Source organism: Sebastes fasciatus, chromosome 5 (genome assembly GCF_043250625.1).
Source record: "Sebastes fasciatus isolate fSebFas1 chromosome 5, fSebFas1.pri, whole genome shotgun sequence".
Taxonomy (NCBI): domain Eukaryota; kingdom Metazoa; phylum Chordata; class Actinopteri; order Perciformes; family Sebastidae; genus Sebastes; species Sebastes fasciatus.
The window spans coordinates 22192672-22213226 of record NC_133799.1 but is presented as its reverse complement, the minus strand read 5'-3'; the positions used below and the strand labels follow the sequence as shown (position 1 = coordinate 22213226).

At 39.1% G+C, this 20555-nt stretch overlaps 3 protein-coding genes across 6 annotated transcripts in view; 1 reads left to right on the top strand and 2 right to left on the bottom strand.

The window, feature by feature from the left end:
* Positions 1-1167: 1167 nt before the first annotated feature.
* Positions 1168-10226, bottom strand: nfil3-4 (nuclear factor, interleukin 3 regulated, member 4). Of its 2 annotated transcripts, XM_074635810.1 has the most exons (3): positions 9977-10225; positions 3610-3699; positions 1168-3508 (listed from the first exon to the last, which is right to left on the bottom strand). In XM_074635810.1, the coding sequence occupies exon 3, from the start codon at positions 3467-3469 to the stop codon at positions 2726-2728; it is 744 nt and encodes a 247-aa protein (XP_074491911.1). In that variant the 5' UTR covers positions 3470-3508; positions 3610-3699; positions 9977-10225; the 3' UTR covers positions 1168-2725. The 2 variants fall into 2 exon arrangements, with proteins under 2 accessions (XP_074491911.1, XP_074491912.1); XM_074635811.1 differs by lacking the exon at positions 3610-3699 and having other exon boundaries at positions 9977-10226.
* The window catches only part of atp8b3 (ATPase phospholipid transporting 8B3), a 62266-nt gene continuing 44952 nt past the window's right edge, over positions 3242-20555 (top strand). For 2 of the 3 annotated variants that reach the window (XM_074635806.1, XM_074635808.1), the window contains exon 1: positions 3242-3363. The gene's annotated coding sequence lies outside the window, so the exon portion shown is untranslated. The remainder of the gene's footprint in view (positions 3364-20555) is intronic. The other variant, XM_074635807.1, reaches the window with a different exon arrangement.
* Positions 13139-16870, bottom strand: LOC141768602 (uncharacterized). Its single transcript, XM_074636994.1, has 4 exons — positions 16773-16870; positions 16609-16683; positions 15425-15959; positions 13139-14746 (listed from the first exon to the last, which is right to left on the bottom strand). The coding sequence occupies exons 3-4, from the start codon at positions 15948-15950 to the stop codon at positions 14346-14348; spliced, it is 927 nt and encodes a 308-aa protein (XP_074493095.1). The 5' UTR covers positions 15951-15959; positions 16609-16683; positions 16773-16870; the 3' UTR covers positions 13139-14345.

The window sequence follows — 20555 nt, the reverse complement described above, 5'->3', positions numbered from 1 at the left end:
ACTTCTGCTACCGTATGTGATACTGCAGGTGGTAAACGGGGCTGTGTTCTGGCAACTGCGGTCAGGGGATGTGCGCTTCTGGTGTTGTTATATAAAAGGGGAAAGGAGGGCCCAACTTTGAATATTGTGTTTACAAACAGTAAGCGATAATTCTTTCCTTCTTTCAATATGCCTTAGGGATGTCACGAGAACTGATACTCTGCTACAAAGTTGATGCCAAAATTCTGAAACTTGAATAAATTGTTTGAAGGAGATGTTTTCACACCAATATAAAATACATAATGGAGAGGAAATTATAAACTGTTTAACTTGTTTCTCAATTTACCCCTATCTCCAGTGTATCATGGATCTGCTTATGGGCACTTTTAAGTACCTGCTGCTATAAACAGCTTCATTAGCTTCACAGCAGCTGATAAGTTATTGCATATCTGGCCATAAACGAAAATGTTATATCACAAAAACACTTACTCAGTAGTCAGCTGCTGTCTTGTTCCTGTACTGGCACTGACTGTTTCTTTGAGTTTGTCTCTGAGCCAGCAGGACTGGCTGTCTGCCTGGCCAGCAGCAATGTTACCATCAGCGCTGTCAGGCAAAGAGCCAGCAACCTATAGCCTGGGGTGTTGCTGACTCACAAATACACTGAAAGAAACAACAGATGCCAACTGGAAGAAGAGAGCAGTAAGCTACTGTCTCTGTACCTAATGCAAGTGTTTTACTTCTCTGGACCATGGACAGCAAGCCTTCGGTCTCCCCAAGGCTATACACAGCATAGCAGCTGGCCTCTGTATTCAGACACAGCTTTTATCTCTTCTTCCTCTGTAAGGGAAGCAAGCAGCATGGTGATTTAAACATCAGTTTCTGGGTAATGGAGGAAGAGAGGAGTGCTTTTTGACCTTTGTTAGCCATGCAGGGTTTCAGGTTTGTAAAAAAAAAAAAGAAGAAGAAACTTAAAGATTTAATTGTTTTAATCTTTTTTTTTTAATGTGATATATATTCAACACAATGTCGTCCCCCAAGCTTATTTGAATATTAGAAGATTCAAACACACTATGGCACAGTATGGAGGAAGGTGACTACTTCTGCCCACACGGGAAAAATGAAGAAGTAGATCATCATACTTCTCTGTTTCCATTTTGATGGAGATTGTACTCTAATATCAGTCTGGGGTGAAAACACATGATGTCTTTTTTATTGTCCACAGGTTTATCTTTTTAAAATTTAAAACAGATTTGATCTGGATTAACACATGTTTTCAACTGCATTTGTATGAAAAAGGAGGAAAATACTTGATTTTACATTAATCTAGCCAAGAATACTACAACTGATGGTTAACAGATACTACAGAATAGGTGCATTAGCACCAAGTAATGTTTATCCAATAACAAAATACAAAGGACATAGGACATACATCTAGTTCTGTCACAGTTGTGGTAAACATTCCTACATGTAAAAAATAAGTCATGTTTTTGCTGCTCAGAGTGGTTCGATAGTTATCAGTTCTTTAAAGCAAGAATGGCGAGCTGAGATCAGTGAGTACTGTTATCTTATTCATTACCCAACTTACTCAACTTTAATATAAGAGCACACACAGAGAAGAGCTGGAGTAGATTCAGAGCTCTATTTTTGTGATACTCACTGTGACCTTGTACATGAATGGAATCTATTCAAACACCTGCTACCTTTTTTATGGGTGAAATGTCCTTCATGTGGCCGTAGCGTGAATGATAATCATCCAACATAGAACCGTCAACGTGTGCTGTGACACGAAAAGTGTAGTGCGGAGGTTTCCACTCCTTTGAATGCAATATGCACCGTTAATTCACAGAAATAGAGCTCTTAAAGTTACAGTGTCAGCAGGAATTTTTGACAGTACGTAAAGAGAAATTAAAGAGGACATATTATGCTGATTTTCAGGTGCATACTTGTATGCTTTAATGTTCAAAAAAAACTTTACTTTTCTTATTTTCTCACACCGAGCAAGGTGTTTCAGGCAGTTCAGGAGCAGTGTTTCTGTGGGGGAGAATAACTCTCTTTGGCGTGGACTTTGGGATTTCTAACTTTGCAGACATTTTACATGGACAAAAAATGTATATAACACACTAAAGGAAACGGAATAGGCACAAAAGCATAATAGAGTGCTGCAGGGATGACATATTTTTGTAGGCCAACCAGGAAGTTAGCATCGCCTTGGGTTCCCTCGACAAAAAGCCAATGGGATTCTTCCATTGGGTTTTGGATTATTGCAGCTTTGTGGCAAACACACATTTATGATACTTACACATTTTGTTCAGCAAGATAATCTTCACAAAATAACACAACTTTTATGATTTTTGAAGTGTTAATACAATCGCCAGAAGTAAAAAGCTATAGACTATAAACGAACTACACCACGGTCGCATGAATGCAAGTATACACAGGGCTGTAAAGTAACCGCCTTTTTTAAGACACATAAAGGCTTCAAAATTCACGAGTGGGGTATGTATTGAGGCATTTTATGTTGTAGAACAAAATGTTAAAATCTCTTAAGCTTGTGTTAATCACAGACCTTATTTCAGGCATCTAACTAAAAACCTTTTGACTTTGAGACAAGGGAACCGTAAGTGCTAAAATGTGAACTCATTTCCAGGTTTTAGGACTCATTCCTGTAGCACTCTATAGGTCCTCTTTAATTTGTTTCTCAGTCAATCAGTCTGTACAAGTAGACACACCCCTCTGTGTTGGACAGTCAGTCGGACATGTATTGTCTTACTGGAGAGTAGTTTCTGTCTTCTCTGGAGGTGATTTTGCGAGGTGGAGGACGGAAGGACGAGGACAGCACCCCTGGAACCTGCTGCTCCTCCTCCTCATCTGAGGCAGCTCTCGTAGGAATAGGCTTCAGTAGGGGAGCTCCCGGATGGGGTGAATGGACGGGCAGGAGATTTCGAGGGAGGACAAGGGGAGTGAGGAGGCCAGAGCCTGTAGGCGTGTTCAAATATGAATAGCCTCTCATGGTATGGAAGGCATATGCAGGGATGAAGACAGGGTGAGGTGGTTGGTGTCTCGGCATAACAGAGGAGTCTCTGCCACCCCAGTAGTAGTCTCTCTGCAGGGACTGGTGGTGTGTGCTTGTGGGCTGGGTGCTGCTGTGGCCATGGTGTTGCAGTTGGTTACTCTGGTGAGCAGCGTAGGCTGCAGGGTGGACCAGGCCAAAGCGCAGCTTGATGGCCATTAATTCAGTACTAAGCTTGGTATTTTCATCTTTCAGGGCCATGAGATGAGTCTCCAGCACGTAGTCGCTCATCCTCCTCTTCTCCCGTGACCGTTTGGCTGCCTCGTTGTTCTTCCGACGTTTCTCCCAGTAGAGGTCGTCCTTCTTCTCCTCAGGTATGAACTCCCTTTTGCGACGTGGTCCCTTACGTACCAGTTCCTCTTCCACTTGTAAAATATGGCCGTCTTGGCCTCCATGAAAAGGTGACAACAGGGACTCCATGGTACAGAAGATGAAAAATAAATGAAAACCAACTGAGACCTGAAATCAAGAGGAATAGAGGAGAGTTTTTAGTCTTGTGTGGGAGGTTGAGTAATACTGGTACTTCATTCTTGTATAACCTTATCTGATATGCGTTTTACCTCTTCTTATCTTGGTTTTTCTTCGATGAAAGCACCGTAGTATTTGTGAATGCAGTGATGACCGGAGTCTGTGATATACACAGCTGTTAGCTATGGGGGGAAATAATGAAAATGTCAAAAATGAGTCATGTTGAGAAGTCTATACCTTTTATAGCAGCAACAATACAACTACTGAGACTGAGTTGGTGTTGAATGTCATTGTAAAAATGTAATTGGATTGGGCTGAGATGATAAATGCTGTAGAGAATCTTAGATTATGGGAATATTTATGATATCTACCTTGATTTGTGAATTTACATCCACTTATGTGTTTGTGTGAGCCATGTAAAGCACCAAAGGACCCTCTTGCAAGTCTATGACAAAACCAGTTGCGGTAATACTGTAAGTCTGTGCATATGTGGTTTATCTCTCCGAAAAGCTGCAGAGGGTCCGACAGCACACTCAGTCGTACCTAACACCCCCTTCCTGACCACACCTCACCTCCTACCTATCTAGACCACATGTGAAATGTGACGGGAAACAAGCAGACAAAGAAGAATGTGTTTGATAATCAATATGCTGTTATATAAAGTTGTTAACAACAATAAGTTCATGCAGCAAACAATAGATAATGTACTGATCTGCGATTAATCGCAAATGAATCTCACATTTTTTATCTGTTCAAAATGTAGCTTAAAGGGAGATTTGTCAAGTATTTAATACTCTTATCAACATGGGAGTGGGCAAATATGTTTTTTTGATGCAAATGTATGTAAATATTTATTATTGGAAATAAATTAACAGCACAAAACAATGACAAATATTGTCCAGAAACCCTCACAGGTACTGCATTTAGCAATTTAGCATAAAATATATGCTCAAATCATAACATGGCAAACTGCAGCCCAACAGGCAACAACAGCTGTCAGTGTGTCAGTGTGCTGACTTGACTATGACTTGCCCTAAACAGCATTTGATTATCATAAAGTGGGCATGTATCTAAAGGGGAGACTCGTGGGTACCCATAGAACCCATTTACATTCACATATCTTGAGGTCAGAGGTCAACGGACCCCTAAGAAAATGTCCATGTCAGTTTTTCTTCGCCAAAATTTTGCGTAAGTTTGGAGTGTTACTTAGCCTCCTAGTAGCTGGTATGACATGGTTGGTACCAATGGATTCCTTACTTTTTCTGTTTTTTTATGATGCCAGTATCCAGCTAAAACTGAGCCTGCTACAAACCTAAAAATCACAAGTTGCGTTAATGTGTTAAAGAAATTAGTGCAATAAAACAAATTTTCGTTAACAAGTTATTATCACGTTAACTTTGACAGCCCTAGTTGCAAAATTGCATTTTAAGGTTTTTTGTAGCCAGACAGTTGCTGTTGCATTTGGTTCACTTGAGTGGAGAGGTGATTAATTGAGCTTGTCATATATAAATGATATACTGTATATACAGTTTTTCACCATCAAGCCCATTCTTAAGTCGAGTTTGAGTCTAACAACGCTTTGTGTTTCTCACTTTATCCCCCCCCCATCTTCCTCTTTGATGGACTTATCCACCCAGTCACCACTTCCCCCTTTCTCCATCTCTTTTATCTACTTGCCTCACTTCACTTTTCTACATTGCGGGGAAGAAAAGGCAGTCAGTAATAAGGGCTCGTCCATTTTGTCACATAAGGCAGGAGGTAAAATCAAACATGAAGATATTTTGAATAACAAATTAGCATATTTTCAACACCGTCTCTTTCATTCGCGGGGGTTTGTTGGTGGTTTAATGGGAAGCTGTGCAAGAAAGATGAACACTGTTGAAACCACAGTCAGCCCCTGCCAGCCTCTGTGCATGCAATCATATGCACACATTGAGCTTACACACACACCTTTTAACTCATTGATGTTTCCCCTACACCTTATTCTCGCAAACAGCACTATAGCGGATAAGTTCATACATCATACACTGCTTTATGCAAGCAGCTACATGCAACAACTCATAAATGAGCTGCGAAATAAACTGTCACTCAGAATTTCCCACATGAGGAACCAAAGTACAAACCATTACTTCAGTCTATTACCTCAAATATTATCATGCAGTGTCCTGTTTAGTTGGCAAGTTCTCATTTTGTATTTCTGTTATTCACATTTAGAGCAACTTCTCAGCATATTCACTGACCGTACAGTCATATTTAGACGTGCCAGTCAAGCTGAGACAGAGGCATCAAAAGAAAAGTTTCAAAGGGGCCATGCGCCCTGTGTGCGATGGTGAGAACGCACATCAGGTTAAAAATATTCAAGCCTGTGCCCAGTGAGGAACGTAGACCCGAAGCCCCGGTGTGTTTGTTTGTCTGTGTGAGAACATGCACACCTGCATATTTGTGTGTGGCACAAAGACTACTAAGCGTTGTATACTCTGCTCGCAAACCCCAAAATAAGCAACAGCAGGAAGAGAGAAAACAATAATCATACAGGGAAACAGAGAGAGAGAGAGAGAAAATAAAAAAAGACAGGGTTCCTGAGTGAACTCTCTCTTGAGGCCGAGCCTGCTCTCTACTCTACTCTGCTGCATTTGCACCTGTTTCTTATTGACTAATTATAGCCAGCCTGCTTTTTAGTAAGGAACTATCAAACTTCTTCTTTTTGCATCTATCCGTTTTCTCATACTCCATACCATCTGCTGTTGTGTTGCTATGCACCCTGGCAGCTATTGTTAAAATACCCATAGGAGGAGAATTTGGTCAGTCCCTATTTTGTGGCTTTCCACCTCGATGTTTATGTGTCTTGTAAACTGCCATTGTGGAAATATGAGTGAATGAATACTCTCTTGAGGGAATATAAAGAATTTGCCTCAGTTCTTGGCTTGAATTGTCCGTTGACGCATAAATTCCTTGAAGGCCAATGCTTATAGCACCATCGTTTTACCCGTACTTTATACATAGTAAATGGAAAGCACCATAAAAACCTTCACTTTTTTAAACTGATGACTATACGTGTAAATTAAACTGTAATCAAAGTATTTACGGCGTTATGCAAAGAGGAAACACGTCTTTGCAGAGAGTATGGTACTAAGCCGTCAATGTTATCATGTATGAATGGATGGATGGACAGTGTCTTTTATTGAAGTCTTCTAAATTATGTGGTTTTTACCATCATATATTGTATGATGGTGCTTTATATTGAGGTCATGTACAAGATTCCTCCTTATACCCAATAATCTACACTCAGTGGTCACCTTATTACGTACATCTGTACAATCTAGTACAATCCAATTGATTACAACTGTTCTGCCATAACGTTTACTTTTGTGATGCCTATCATAGAGGTGTTAATTCAATTGTATGTTAGTGTTAGTGGTGGTTGTGTAATAGATGCATTGTATTGAGAGGTGTTTCTAATATTATGCCCCTCTCATTAGGAACACCTCTCAATATTATATAGTCCAGTACCACATCACTGCAAACTGCAATCTCAATAATAAACATTTAATTAAATGTACACATTCCTGACAGTGCCAACAAAAACTGTCAAGGTGGAATTTATGGCAGAGCTGCTGCTTTGAAATGCATTAGATTGTACAGGTTCAAGGTGCTTTACTTGTCATTTGTCAATTCCAGCAAAGCAGTCATTGGCAATGAAAATATTAGGTTCCTTCAGCAATGCTCATAAAATATGTCTATATAAAAGGGGAAATCACACAAGTAAATGTAAAAGCAAAATGATAATCTAAGACATTAAATAGTGCAGTTGAAAGGGATTACATATAAACATAAGTAAATATAAAAAAGTAATGTAAATTTGTAATGCAATTTTGTTGAAGATGGGAAAACTGAATGTAACAATACTATACATGTAGTATGTATATGCATGATGAGAAGTAATATATGTACACAGAGGTGTAAACAGGAATGTAGTATGTAATAATGAGAAATAGATGTACCTAATAAAGTGGCCACTGAGTATATATAGTTACTAGGGATGTAACGATGCATCGATCTGGATCGATATATTGAGTCAATGATCAACGATCCTTTATTTGGAAATTCCCACTTTATATTTGTTCTTTTTAGTAAAAATAATAGATTGTTTTTCATTTAAATGTCTGGATCATCAAATTTGTCAAATCATATTTTAGTTGCTTTTAGTGAGTTGATATAAATGTAACTGATTGAGTAAAATGGGCAGATGTTATCATCTCATATCTATCACAGGCCCCTGAATTGAATTCGAATACAAATCTTAGCGTGGCAGTCTTTGTGATATCAGCAAATATTGTATTATCGTCCAAAGAATCATATTGTGATGAAACTTGTGGTTTACATAGTTACCACTATAGGAGGGTGATTTATACTTCGTTTTTTGGAAACATCTAGATTGCACTTAAAACCATCCATGTTAGATGTGATGTAATGAAAGCTCTAGACATTACTGTAACTTGTCTGTCAGATGGGTGTGAGTCATTGGTGATGGGTATGATATGATGGGTTGTGGAATTTCAAGTAGGCCGAACTCCTTGTGAAATAACCTTCATAGAGTATAGAAGGAGGAATTTAGGTTTCTCTAAGTTTGAATACACGCGGCTGCTGCTCACGGTTTAAAATTAACTTTTTTCACAACTCTGTCACTCAGAAACTGTATCCGCTACTTTTGAAATCTATGTGCTAAATGAAAGAATCACATTTTAGATCTGATGTCATTCAATGTTAGATATATTTTACTCAAAAAAACATTATATGCATGGTAAATTACAGTGTTCGAATTACACCGCAGCTACTGGGGGAGCCCTATTTTCCGGGGGTGGGAGGGTACTTTATACAGTACTGGACTTTGTTATTATGCTGCTGCCGGTACGATTATAAACAAAAATACATTGTTTCTCATGTGGTGTTTGCAGCCCATCAAAATCTCAGGCTTCGTACACGTGTATTGTGCAACCAGGACCAAAAATATCCTGTAAAAATAAAAAAATTCCTCTTTTATAATTCTTACTTAGTGACCAAAAGAGTAGAAACACCTGTGTGATGAAGTACAATACAATAGCAGGCCAAGAAATACCACTTTACTTAAAATGTTAACTTAAAAATGTTTTTGTTGTGTTGGACATTGATATATTGAAAGGTATTTTTTTACGTCTTCTACCTCACGTACATGGAAGATAGTCAAAAATGACTGTGACCTCGAGGGACAAGGCCATGAACTTGACTGGGACAATATTTGGGGTAACATATTTATCTCATCACAAACCAACTCATCAGCTCATTCACTGTAAGTTTGTGCATAAATGTTATGCCACACCATACAGGCGCTTAAAAATATAGCTCACAGATAGTCCAAACTGTACTCAAAGTAGCCAGAATACTGTTGGTACATACCCTCATGTTTTCTGGGGATGCCCTTCTGTATCTAAACTCTGGTCTAAGCTTGAAAAATATCCTGGAATTCCCAATTCCTAAACAGCTTATTATTATTACTCAATGATGACTACGCCCTCAGTGATAACACCAGGTTAGCCCTCAGGAAAATCATATTTGCTCGTTAACTGCCGATAAGAAGACCATAATACACTCATGGCTTCTCCCCTGAGCCTCCATCGAAGATTGAATCATTTTAGGGATATTACTCTCATTGAAAGTTCATTAGCTGTAATTAACAAAGCACGGGCATCCGCTGTAGAGGCTTGGGACATCCTCATTTGTTATCTTTCGAAACCACATTTTCTTGCACAGATGTGTCGCTTTGATAAAATGTATGAAGACCTACACATATTATCTAGCATCTGGGAGTTTTTATGTGATGGCATGTTTTTGGGTTGTCCGTCTGCACCATTCTCATGAACGTAATATCTTTTGATCTTCCATATCATGCATAACAATTTGATTGTTTTGATTACATATATATTTCAAAAGTTCAGTTACTTGATTCGAGCTTTGGTCGATTTATAAAAACATTAGCAACATTTTACTGTAAGGACTTTTACAGTAGAAACACGCCCTGTCCAAAACTGTCCTTCTGAATTATCTAGTAACACTTCCTCTTCCTCAAACAATTCTTGACAGATAATAGAGTAACATTTTCTGGTAATCTATTCTGAATTAATTGATTTTGTTTTGATAATATATATATAACAAAAATATGAACCGAAAAGCCCGGTCACTTGCTCCTGTATTTTGGCAACATGAGAAATGTTTGATGATTCCAAAATGTTTACCGAGTTGACCAACGATTTCAAAGCATACAACGCTGGGTTGTTGTGCTGCGTTCAGCACAATATAATGATAGTATATGTGTAAAAACTCTCTGGTTACAAACACCCAAACCATTTCCTCCCCTGAATCCATCAGCTGTTTACATACATGGTCATAACCACTTTAGATGTGAAAATGAGCTTGAGGCCTTACCTTCAACTGCTGTATGCAGAACTGCCGCAGAGGTGCCTACGACCTAATTCAGAGTTACCTCGCTCTCACCCAGACCAGTATTAATATACTAACTTAGAGCTGTGAACTGTTCCTTAGAGACTGCGTCATGAGATTGATGCACTTACAAGCAGAGGGGGGCTCATAATGTCTCGTTGCTTTCAGTCCTACCCTCTCCCCTTGTCTGCTTTCTCTCACTCTTTCCTGTCTAACTCAGACTGTCCACCTCTGTTGTCACATGGAAAGTATCTGACTGGTCCCCCCTTGATCTTGATAGTGTTGTGGTGTCCGTGGGTTGCCCACACAGGGGTCTCAACTGTGCTGTCAGTTTCAAACAGAGATATTTTGTGTATTGTATTGCAGATGGATATGCATTTAACACCGTAGTGTTTGGTAATACACCAGTATTTCATGAAGTAAATCAATTTGTTTTGTCTTTGCAGTGTGTTGCTGTGTTGTTTTCTGCACTGTAGCAACAAGGGCTGCACGATTTAGAAAAAAATATATAATTGTTATTGTTTTGACTGATATTGCAGTTGCGATAGGATTTGAGATATAAGAGGGTATGACAATTTTTAATTGAAAAACATATTAAAATGATTAGGCCAGGACACCTCTGCAGCACGACAATATTTAATTTAAAATGGTATTTTGACACACATTTCACCTCGAACAAATCCTCCTCATCCTGCGATTTGAAAATTGCAGTAGGCCATATTGCGATTTCAATAAAATGTTGATTAATTTTGCTGCCCTACCTGTAGCTGCATTATGATGTGTTGTGTAGTATTCAATGTTTCATCCACACAGACATTTAGAAGTCAGGTGCTCACCTCGTGCCTCGTTCCAGAAAAAAACTTAGCAGCGGTAGTAGTAGTAGTAGTACAAGTATTACAAATAGTTGTAGTACAGGAGACTAAGCCTCAACACCCAGTAAAAATATATCACTCATATCAGTTATGTGTCTTTCAGATATTTAAAGCAAAACTGAGATGAGTGAAGTGACTGACATTTTTCTGTGAGTGTTAAATAAATCTTTGGCACCTCAGATTCTCAGAAAAAAAGGAGAAGTTGTTTGTCACTTATCAGCGTAGATGTCAAAGTTGCGACTACTTGTTTGCACATTTAATCTCCTCTCACAGATCTGCTGTTTGCAACACACGTTAAAACAATTTGTAACACATTATAGGAAGACAAATTAACTTTGTACAGTAATTGGAATTATAACATACTTTTGTCGTGACTAGAAATTGTATCTCAAACCCCCCATTTCTATGTATAGACACCGTCACATGTAGACAAGTAAGATGTTTGCTTCCTGTTGTGATGCGCTTTAGCCGTTAATGTTAAAAAATATGCACCGGAGGTCCATGTGGACCTTTTATTGTTGTTATACGGCAAACAGGTCGCAGTCTAACCTGTACGTCTATAAAGTCATTTTCAAGCTTTAGTGTATGTTTAGACTTGTTTTCAATCTAAATGTCAGTTGTGTCCAAGGGATGGATGAAACTGTGACAAAGTCAAGAAAGTATATTACATAACTGTTTGAATTCAACAAAATTTGACATTAAACAAAGTAGAATAATATTTGCGAACTGTATGACCCGGAATTGATGATTTAGTGGACTGACATATTGCATTTTGTGTTGAAATTGATTTCCAAATTAAGATGAACCATTTAATCAGACAGTGTCTTCTTTATGTCCTGTTGCAAAGCTCCTACATATCAGCAGAAATCATGAAATACATTTTAGTTTTATTCTGGGAAGACAAGCTCAAGGTATGTTATATTACAAATGATTGTGCACAAAACCTGTAAATTGTTAAACTTCATTTAGAAGGCTAAAGAACCTTTTTGAAAAAAAAGGATGCCTTCCTTTCTAACGGGGTTAGAAATATTCGTAACGCCACTTCTGGTGTTATTTTAACCCAAAACCGTGATCTTTTCCTAAACCTAACTAGTTTTATTTAGAAAAGACTGGAGCGGTAATTGACACATGTGTGTCACGTGTTGCTGGACATTTGTAGGAAAACTCACAAAAAATATGTTGTTGAAAGGCATGCTGAGCATCACAGGAAAAAAAGGGCAATTCGTGTCTGTGTACACGAATCAAATAGAATTAATTTCGTGACTATTTCACGAACTGCCGTGAGACTGTGTTGAATATTCAGGGGTCAAACCGTCTCATTAATGCACCAGCTGATATTAAAAACAAATCGTTCTAAAAAATAATTGGATCCAGCTGCCCTCGTGTGTATCACTGAATTGAAGGCTCTGTGCCAAAGCGTATTTCTATTGTTCTACTTCTAAAAACAAGTGAAATGTGAGTGTTTTGTCCTCCTTGACTTAGAAATCTGGGATTTGCTACCTCTTCACATTATTTTGAAATTTTGTTCTAACTCATTGTTTTCTATAAAATCTGTGTAAATGTTACATAAATATAAATAACGTTGTTTACTTAATTTACTTCTAAGCTTGTTCACATCTTACCCCACAAGAAAAAATATATATATAAATACGGGAGAGGCAGAAATTTATTTATTTATTTATTTTTAAACTGTATTTTTAGGAAACAATAGCCCCACTGGTTTGAGTTCACTCAACTACCACTAATGTTGTGTTGTAGCGCCCTCTGCTGGTGGCCTCTGGAACAGGTCCTGACAGACTGCGCACCACCTGTTAACGAGGCCACCACACAATATCTTCAGAAATGACAAAACACATTTTAAAGAAATCTTTTGTCACAACAGCAATAAACAAAACATTTAATGTAATGGTTGGCTTGTAATAATTCATCAGCCTGGTCTACTGTTTTATGTAATTTAGATGGATTTCCCTGCAGTGCATGCAGCAGAATAAAAGCTTTAAGGTTTGATCACAGTGTTGTACCAATGTTGCTATATGCAGCCTTATATAAATATAGTCTTAAATTAACATAAACTGCAGTAAATATTCAGGAGATTACTATATTTTGGATCATCGTGGTATTTTCTTTTTTTAAACTTTGGGATTCATTTTATTTTATTTTTCAAATGCCATTTTGGGCCTTTAAAATATTATCAATTAGTCTTTCATTTATCTAACCTTTGCTAAAAAAAAAAAAAAAAATTTGCAGAGAGCTATGATATGACATTTTACCCTACTTTTTTTTATTTGACTTTATAGACGTGCACCAGACAGTTTAAGGAACCATCTGGCTGCAAGCATTTAGTAATTGTATTGATATCCTGCAGACTTTGACAAGAATTAAGTACACCAGAATGGCATAGCCAGATGCAAGAGAGGATGATGTCTCATACAGAGCTGTTAACCTACAAAATAAACGGTTCAACGTTTGGTTTTCCATTGAATCAGAGGCTGCTGGGAAATCACGCAGTATGGATAAATAAAAGGGGAATACCAAGTCACCAACTACATAGTTTCACTGGCTCAGTTGCTGATGTGTTTCTCACCACAGATAAACAGTGAAAAGGTCAAAATCTTAACCTTAATGTATGTATCTAATATACCAAATCATGACCAAAATAATGGAAAAGGAGTGACTTTTTTTTTTATTATCTCCAGCTGTTTTATTTATTTCTTTTATATCAATATAACTGATAAATGATTTGAAATAGGCTGCATTATTGTTTCAAAAAAAAAAAGCGTAGAGGGTTTCTGACAGCACTGGTCTGTGCGTGCAATGTAACCGCTGAGAAAAACACATTTGAAACCACAGAAAGTCAGACAGAAAATCTACAGTGTAGGTTGCATTAAAATATTGTTTATACACCTATAGGCTATACCGAGCAAATATGACATAATACAAAAAAAATAATTTGTTAATCTATATGCATCATAAAGTTATACACCAGCTGTGTACTATCTTTACTTCTACATGGTGCTGGAGAATGACTGAAAGAGACATAGGCAAGCTTTCTAGCTTTCACAATACCCGCCTCAGAAAGATCATGAGGATATTCTGGCCTATAGGAAGATTACAAACCATGAACTACACAAAACAACACGGTGCTTGGACATGGAAGCAATATTGATAAGAAGAAGATGGAGTTGGCTTGAACATGTATTAAGGAAACCATCTGCTGACATGACAAAAGTGGCATTGCGTTGGACACCAGAGGGAAAACGCAAAAGAGGGAGGCCCAAAACAACAAGGAGGCGAACCATCGAAGGAGAAATGAAGACGAGAGGATACAGCTGGAACAGCATTGAGAAGAAGGCAAACAACAGAGATGAGTAGAGATCCTTAGTCCTTGCCCTATGTGCCACCAGGCGCAACAAGGACTAAGTAAGTAAGTATATGCATCAAAATAGACAGTATGGCTAAACTTTGACAGTCAGACTGTCCTGTTAGCGTCCATCAGGACTGAGGTGCATCCCGAGGGGAGACGGCCAAGCCGGTGTGCTGCTGAACCGGCTCCTGAACCCCCCCTGCATGTCTGCCTCCACACCCAGACCCTGGCCCTGTCTCCCCTCGTGTATGTAGAGAGGCAGGCCTGGGTAGACGGCCGGTGGGGCCAGGTAGGAAGACCGCCAAGGCAGCAGGAAGTTATTGCACACTGCAGAGTGATTAAGATGGGGCACCTGCAGCCAGTTTCTGGGTGACAGGATGGAGGCATGGTGGAGCGTGTCAAATGCTCGGATGGAAGAAGATGCATCGGTGGAGTTGTGGATGTCATCGCTGGAGGAGACCTGTCGCTGAGCATCCATTTCTGACCTCCCTGCATCCAGGACTGCTCGAGGAGAGAGGACTGAATACAAAAGAAAACCTGTTAAATTACGCTCATAGGCCGTTTTTTTACTGAACTATAATGCTTCTTAAAAAACATCACTTTACTGCTGATCAACTGTCTAAAGTATCATCAGTAACCGTTTCATGCAGTATTTTTTAAATTCTGGGACCTGATCTGCACATGTGAGGCTTGTACATTGTACATGATTGTAAAATCAGTGAATTAGCTCTGTTCTTCACTCACATGTTGTTCTGGTTTGCATTCTGTGCTTGTAGTGCAGCTATAGACAGACATTTTGGGAAAAGTGTCAACAAGTCTATTATAGCCTTTGTCCTAACAAGTGCCTTTAATTGTATTTAGTGTGACTATTCCTATGTCTGTAACCTGCTAAATCTATTCATCTAGGCAAAAAAAATATGTTTATTAAAATGTATGTAAAAAATACAACCTAAATAGTGAATTAAAACAAATCAGTAAGATAATGTAGAATAAAGGTGCTATATAATGTATCTTTAAACAGTAAATTAACTGTAAAATACTGTGAAGTTAATACAAAAAACAGTATTTTTCATTAACAATACAAAGCTGTAAATTTCAGCGACATAATAATAATGTTACTTTTACAGTAACATAAAGGCAACCCTGCTGCCATCAGTTCTTTACTGTTATTTTACTGGGAAATTCTTAACAGTGCACCTCTAGTTGAGCCAAAGCCGGATGCTTCTTGATGCCTCACACCCAGGACAGAAGCTGGGTTGTTGCTCCAGAGTCCAGGCTGGAGGAGTGCAGGAGAGTGAGCAGGTCTGGGTGAAACAGCTGCAGCTTTGCTCTTCTCTGCTCTCAGACTGCCGTGGTACTGCATGCTGAGCATCTGAGCTCGCAGCCGAGCGTTCTCGTCGCTGAGAGCCAGCAGCTGACTCTCCAGCATCAGGTCGCTCAGCCTCCTCTTCTCTCTGGACCTCTTGGCCGCCTCGTTGTTCTTGGTCCGCTTGTCCCAGTAGCTGGTGTCCTTCTTGTCGGTGGGGATCATCTCCCTCTTGCGGCGCGTAACAGGGCTGCTCGCCTGGCTGCTGTAGGCCCGGAGACGAATGAGACGTCGAGCCAGCAGAGAGGACCGGGTCACCGGGAAGAGGAGGCCGGGGTCAGGCTCCATGTAGCCGCCAGACCTCTCGTCTGAGGAGGAGGGCTGGCACGGAGCAGCAGGGCTCCTCGAGGTGGACATTGCACTAGACTGGGGGCCATCAAAAGTTTCAATTAAACACTCATTTAATTTTTAATTAAACAACTTTTTTTATTTTATAAAAAACAGATCTTATCTTATCTTATCTTATCTCATTTTGAGGTACTATAATATTAACATTTTACCTAGGTTAGTCCATTATATATTCAGATTTTAGCCCCTTATACAAAATAAATTAGCTAATGGAATGATTCATTGAAATATTATACTACCCAATAACAGCTACAACATTAAATATTGCATATTAGTTAATGCATTATGAGGCCTAATAATAATGAAATAGGCTGATATAACTTTACGCATGAAACAAGCCATTCTGGATATACTTTTTAGCACAAAAGTACGTTTTGCTTCCTGCAGTTGAACGTTCATTTTACATTTAAAATACATTTTACTCGAGTAAAACTTTTTTGCTGCAGGATTTTACCATGTGTAGTATAGTGGAGCATTTTGCATTAGACTTAAAGGATTCTGAATACAGAAAAGACGACAATGACGCGTCGTCAGATTTATTTTGATTACGATCAACCTCAGGTAAAATTAAATAAGTGAGTAGATAGATTATTAGCATTAATGTTTCCCACAAACCGAGTCAAAGCTGCAGGTTAGATCGTTACAGTGTTCAACTCGCCGCACTGACCTGAATGAAACAGATGACACTTTGTGGGATGAATCTGGAACACAGGATCAACTTTGAGAGGACTTTCTTGTAATTCTGCAACACACACAGTAACGCACAGAGTTTGCACTCAGATAATTTACTTAAATGTATTAAAAAGTTTGTATATGTTAACGCGCACTTACCTGTCAATCACAACATGCGGTGCTGAAGAGAGAGGAGCTGCAGGGTGACGCGTGTAATATACTGAAAGCGTGCAGCCAATCGCGTAGTGTCCTCGCTTTCTCTGTCTGTTTAATACTGTGGAAACTGATCGGCAGTGTGGTTACGATCAAACCATCAGGTGATACTGAAATGAGTCACTTTGGATCAACTGCCCTACTTACTTATTGTTTGGTTAGACTGCTGCACATCGATTCACATGATCATCCGTGCACTGCCTGCAGAACAGTGCATCTGTGCAACCCTAAGCTTTAGTTACAGCATAGCCTATATTGGTGGTTCCCAAACTTTTTTCACACATTAAGGAACCTTAAACTGACCCCCCATTTGATAATATTTTGTCCTCCATCTGATAGGATTTTTGCCTTTCGATGTTTTACAGAAAGTGTACAAAACAAATGACCAGAGTACATCCTGTCATTGTCAACCATAGTGAAAATAAATGATTCCCCTTTTTGCTGGGGAACCCCCTGGAATCCCCACATGGTCCCACTTTGAAAACACTTGGCCAATAACAGACATTACATGGGAGTTTGCATTAAAACAAACAAAAATACAATTTATTGGTGAGCAGTAGGCTATAGCTTATAAAAATCTGATAAATCAGACTGAATTAATAAGAAAAACTGAAATAAATGAGAGATGTTATTAGAAATGTTTATTTAGTGAGATAATTTGAATTTGCACCATAAAGCATTATTGACATCCTCCGAAGTTGCTCGGCTCAACATAGCAACTCGTGGCTCCTACGTCTCTTCAGATGAAGGACTTGTTTCATTTCAATGGAAAAATTATTTTTCAATGAATCTGAAAGCCCAACTGGAAACCTATCTGTAACTCCTCCTCCGTATTACTGCAAATGTGCCCACAATGAAATTGGAGGAGGGATTATGAATGGGGCAGTCTAACCCCATATCAATGTATATAGGATGCTGCCAAATGGGAGCTTTATGAACTTTAAGGTGATGTGTTGCATTCTTGCTTTTCAAGATTTTTTTAAATTGGAGAAATTACTTAAAGGGTCATCATTGGTCACAACACAATGCACATTTCTTTGACACCACTTAATTTGACTTTTTATACGCCCGTGACAACATAGTCGGGGGTATATAGCGCTCCGCGTGTCCTTCCGTCTGTTTACACTTTTGTTTCTGGAGCAGAGCTCGGAAACTATTTTACTTAGGAACTTCAAATTTGGTATGATGGTTGACAGTGTGCTCTAGTACCATTAGTTCTAAAAGGGCAAAACCCTTGGCCCTATTTTAGTAGGGGTCAAGCAGTGAGCAGGGGTATGTGAGCCATGCCCACTTCTTGCCATTTGTTTGGCGGTGCATTGCCCAATTTGTGAAGGCAAAATTCCTCACTCACATGGATGTATTATGGCAGCTTCACATGGTCCGTCACTTTGATTGGTCCATTGATTCATCTTTCAAAACTACACTTCAGAGACTTTATGTTGGCCTTAAAACCAATGAGTTCTAATTCTTTTTCTCAGCTGTTTCAGCTGGCTCTATGCTGTCAACTACAATGCAACTCAGATGTCACGTCAATCTCTTGCAATTCCCATCCATCTTCACACGTCCAGATATCATCCACTGCATCCTTGGATAGCATTTTAGCATCTGGGATCTTCTTGTATCTTCAATCCTTGCATTTTTTTAAATATGAAAGTCTTGGAGCCTTACACACTACAAGTATGTCCCCACCTTTCTCACCTCCTCAGTAACTGTCTGGGTGTACAGGACAGGAACAAACTGCAACAAGTTATCTTGTCATTGGAAAATACCAGAAATATCAGCTGCAAACCTGCCCAACCCCTCAAGACCTTAGCAAGTTCCGGTCAATGCAAGAAGCGCCACCGTAAGATCACGATCCACGTCCTCCATCCTGGCCATCTCCTATTTCAAGCCCTGTCATTTTGAAGACAGATAGCCGGGCATGAAAACAGCTTCTACCCCACCAAGTGGTGAAGAGACCTGATCTGAATAGCACCACCACACTAAACAATGCCACCAAAATGGAAAACCACACGACATTGTACACGATCACTCTTGTGCAGTTTGCGCTGAAGATTTCACTGTGGTTTGCTGAGTGTGGGGGCTGTTCAGATCAGTAGAGGGGGGGGGGGTATCAGCTCTGTGTTTTTAGAAAACTCCAGCAGATTTTTCTTTCTGACTCACTGTAACCACAGACGCCACAGTCAGCCATGTTCCAACAGTCAGGTTGGTCTTCCAGTAAAAGTTAATCTACAGATTTTTAAAGACATAGTAACACGTATATGTGCTTGTATTGATTCCTGCTGATTAGTTTGATGGTTTTTGATGAGAAGTAAACACATAAACATGTTCCAATACCTATACTACCATACTATTTAGTATGTCAGAAAAAAAATATATAGTATGTCCCAATTAGGGCAAAAATGGCGTCCGAATATTTGTTCTACAAAAAACACATAGGTTCGAACTATTTGAATATCTATTTTTGCGCATTATGTCCATGACACTGTGTCCAAACTGACCGCGACCGACGCAGCACTGCGCAGCAAGAAGAGCTGAACTTTTGTCGGACGCCATATTTCTATTTATTCCTGTGACTCGCTTTGAAAGCGCCGCAATAGACGAGGAACGGCTGATTGGTGAAGTTGAAATGAGGAGTTATCTATACGATATCTTCTCTTTTCACTACAAAAACCTAAACAAGGTGGTAGCTGGCTGGAGGGAGATCACCTGAAGGTTTCCTACTTGTGAATCGATTATTAATTTTCATATTTGAATATAATTTTCTTCTGTCAATTCGGATATACTTTCGAATTTAGAATATTTGTTGACAGCCCTTGTACCTATACATAGTATGTCAAATGCAGTATACCAAAAATACCAGGATGTCCTACTGCATCCGGTCGCATTTTGCAGTATGCAAGCCAGCATGCTTTTCTGGCTATTCTGACCTAAAATCCTCTGTGCAGCGGATATATGAGCAAGAGGGTCAAAGTTGAATTGTATGAATTGTACGCATACTGCATGCAACAAAATGTACTTTGTCAGGGCAGCTGCAGTACATACTATAAAGAAAAAAGAAAAAGTATGCGATTTCAAAAACACACACACAGGAAGGGCACATACTTGTAGCAGAAGCAAGACGGTGTATTTATAAAGGTTATGCCATCCAGTAAAAATGTCAAATGATGCAGCTAAGGGTTAATTAATAAATGCAGCACTGATATTTTAAGTTATTCAGCTTTGACTGACTGTATTGTTCAGTACTGACTGCATCTGCTCCCTTTGAGGATGACTCACTGTTAACAACTCACAACTTTCAGAAAGCATTGTGGTATATAATGGCATGCCTGCATAATTCTTTACCACAATACTTTCTCATTGTGCGGCAGCACCCACATCCTGACTGCATGTTGCAGATGATTTCTCTGTATGTGGATGATTTATCTCGGGCAGTAAATGTCCTGTTGGTTTTATGACAATACAGTGACCAGTTTAGTCACACTACTGTAAGAGAGGGAATCGCACAGCTGATTAAAGGCTGTCTCATTTACATTTCTCTCGTATGGGAAATTGTCCGAGTAACACCTTGCTGCTCGTAGCTTTACCCAAAATATAGATGCAGTGGGTCTTTCTCATGAGCCTTTGTTAAAGAATACAGCTGGTTTTAAATCCCATGAAAAGATGAATATCCCCAAACCAACAATGCATTCGTATTATACTTTCTCGTTAGTTTCAATACCTAATTTC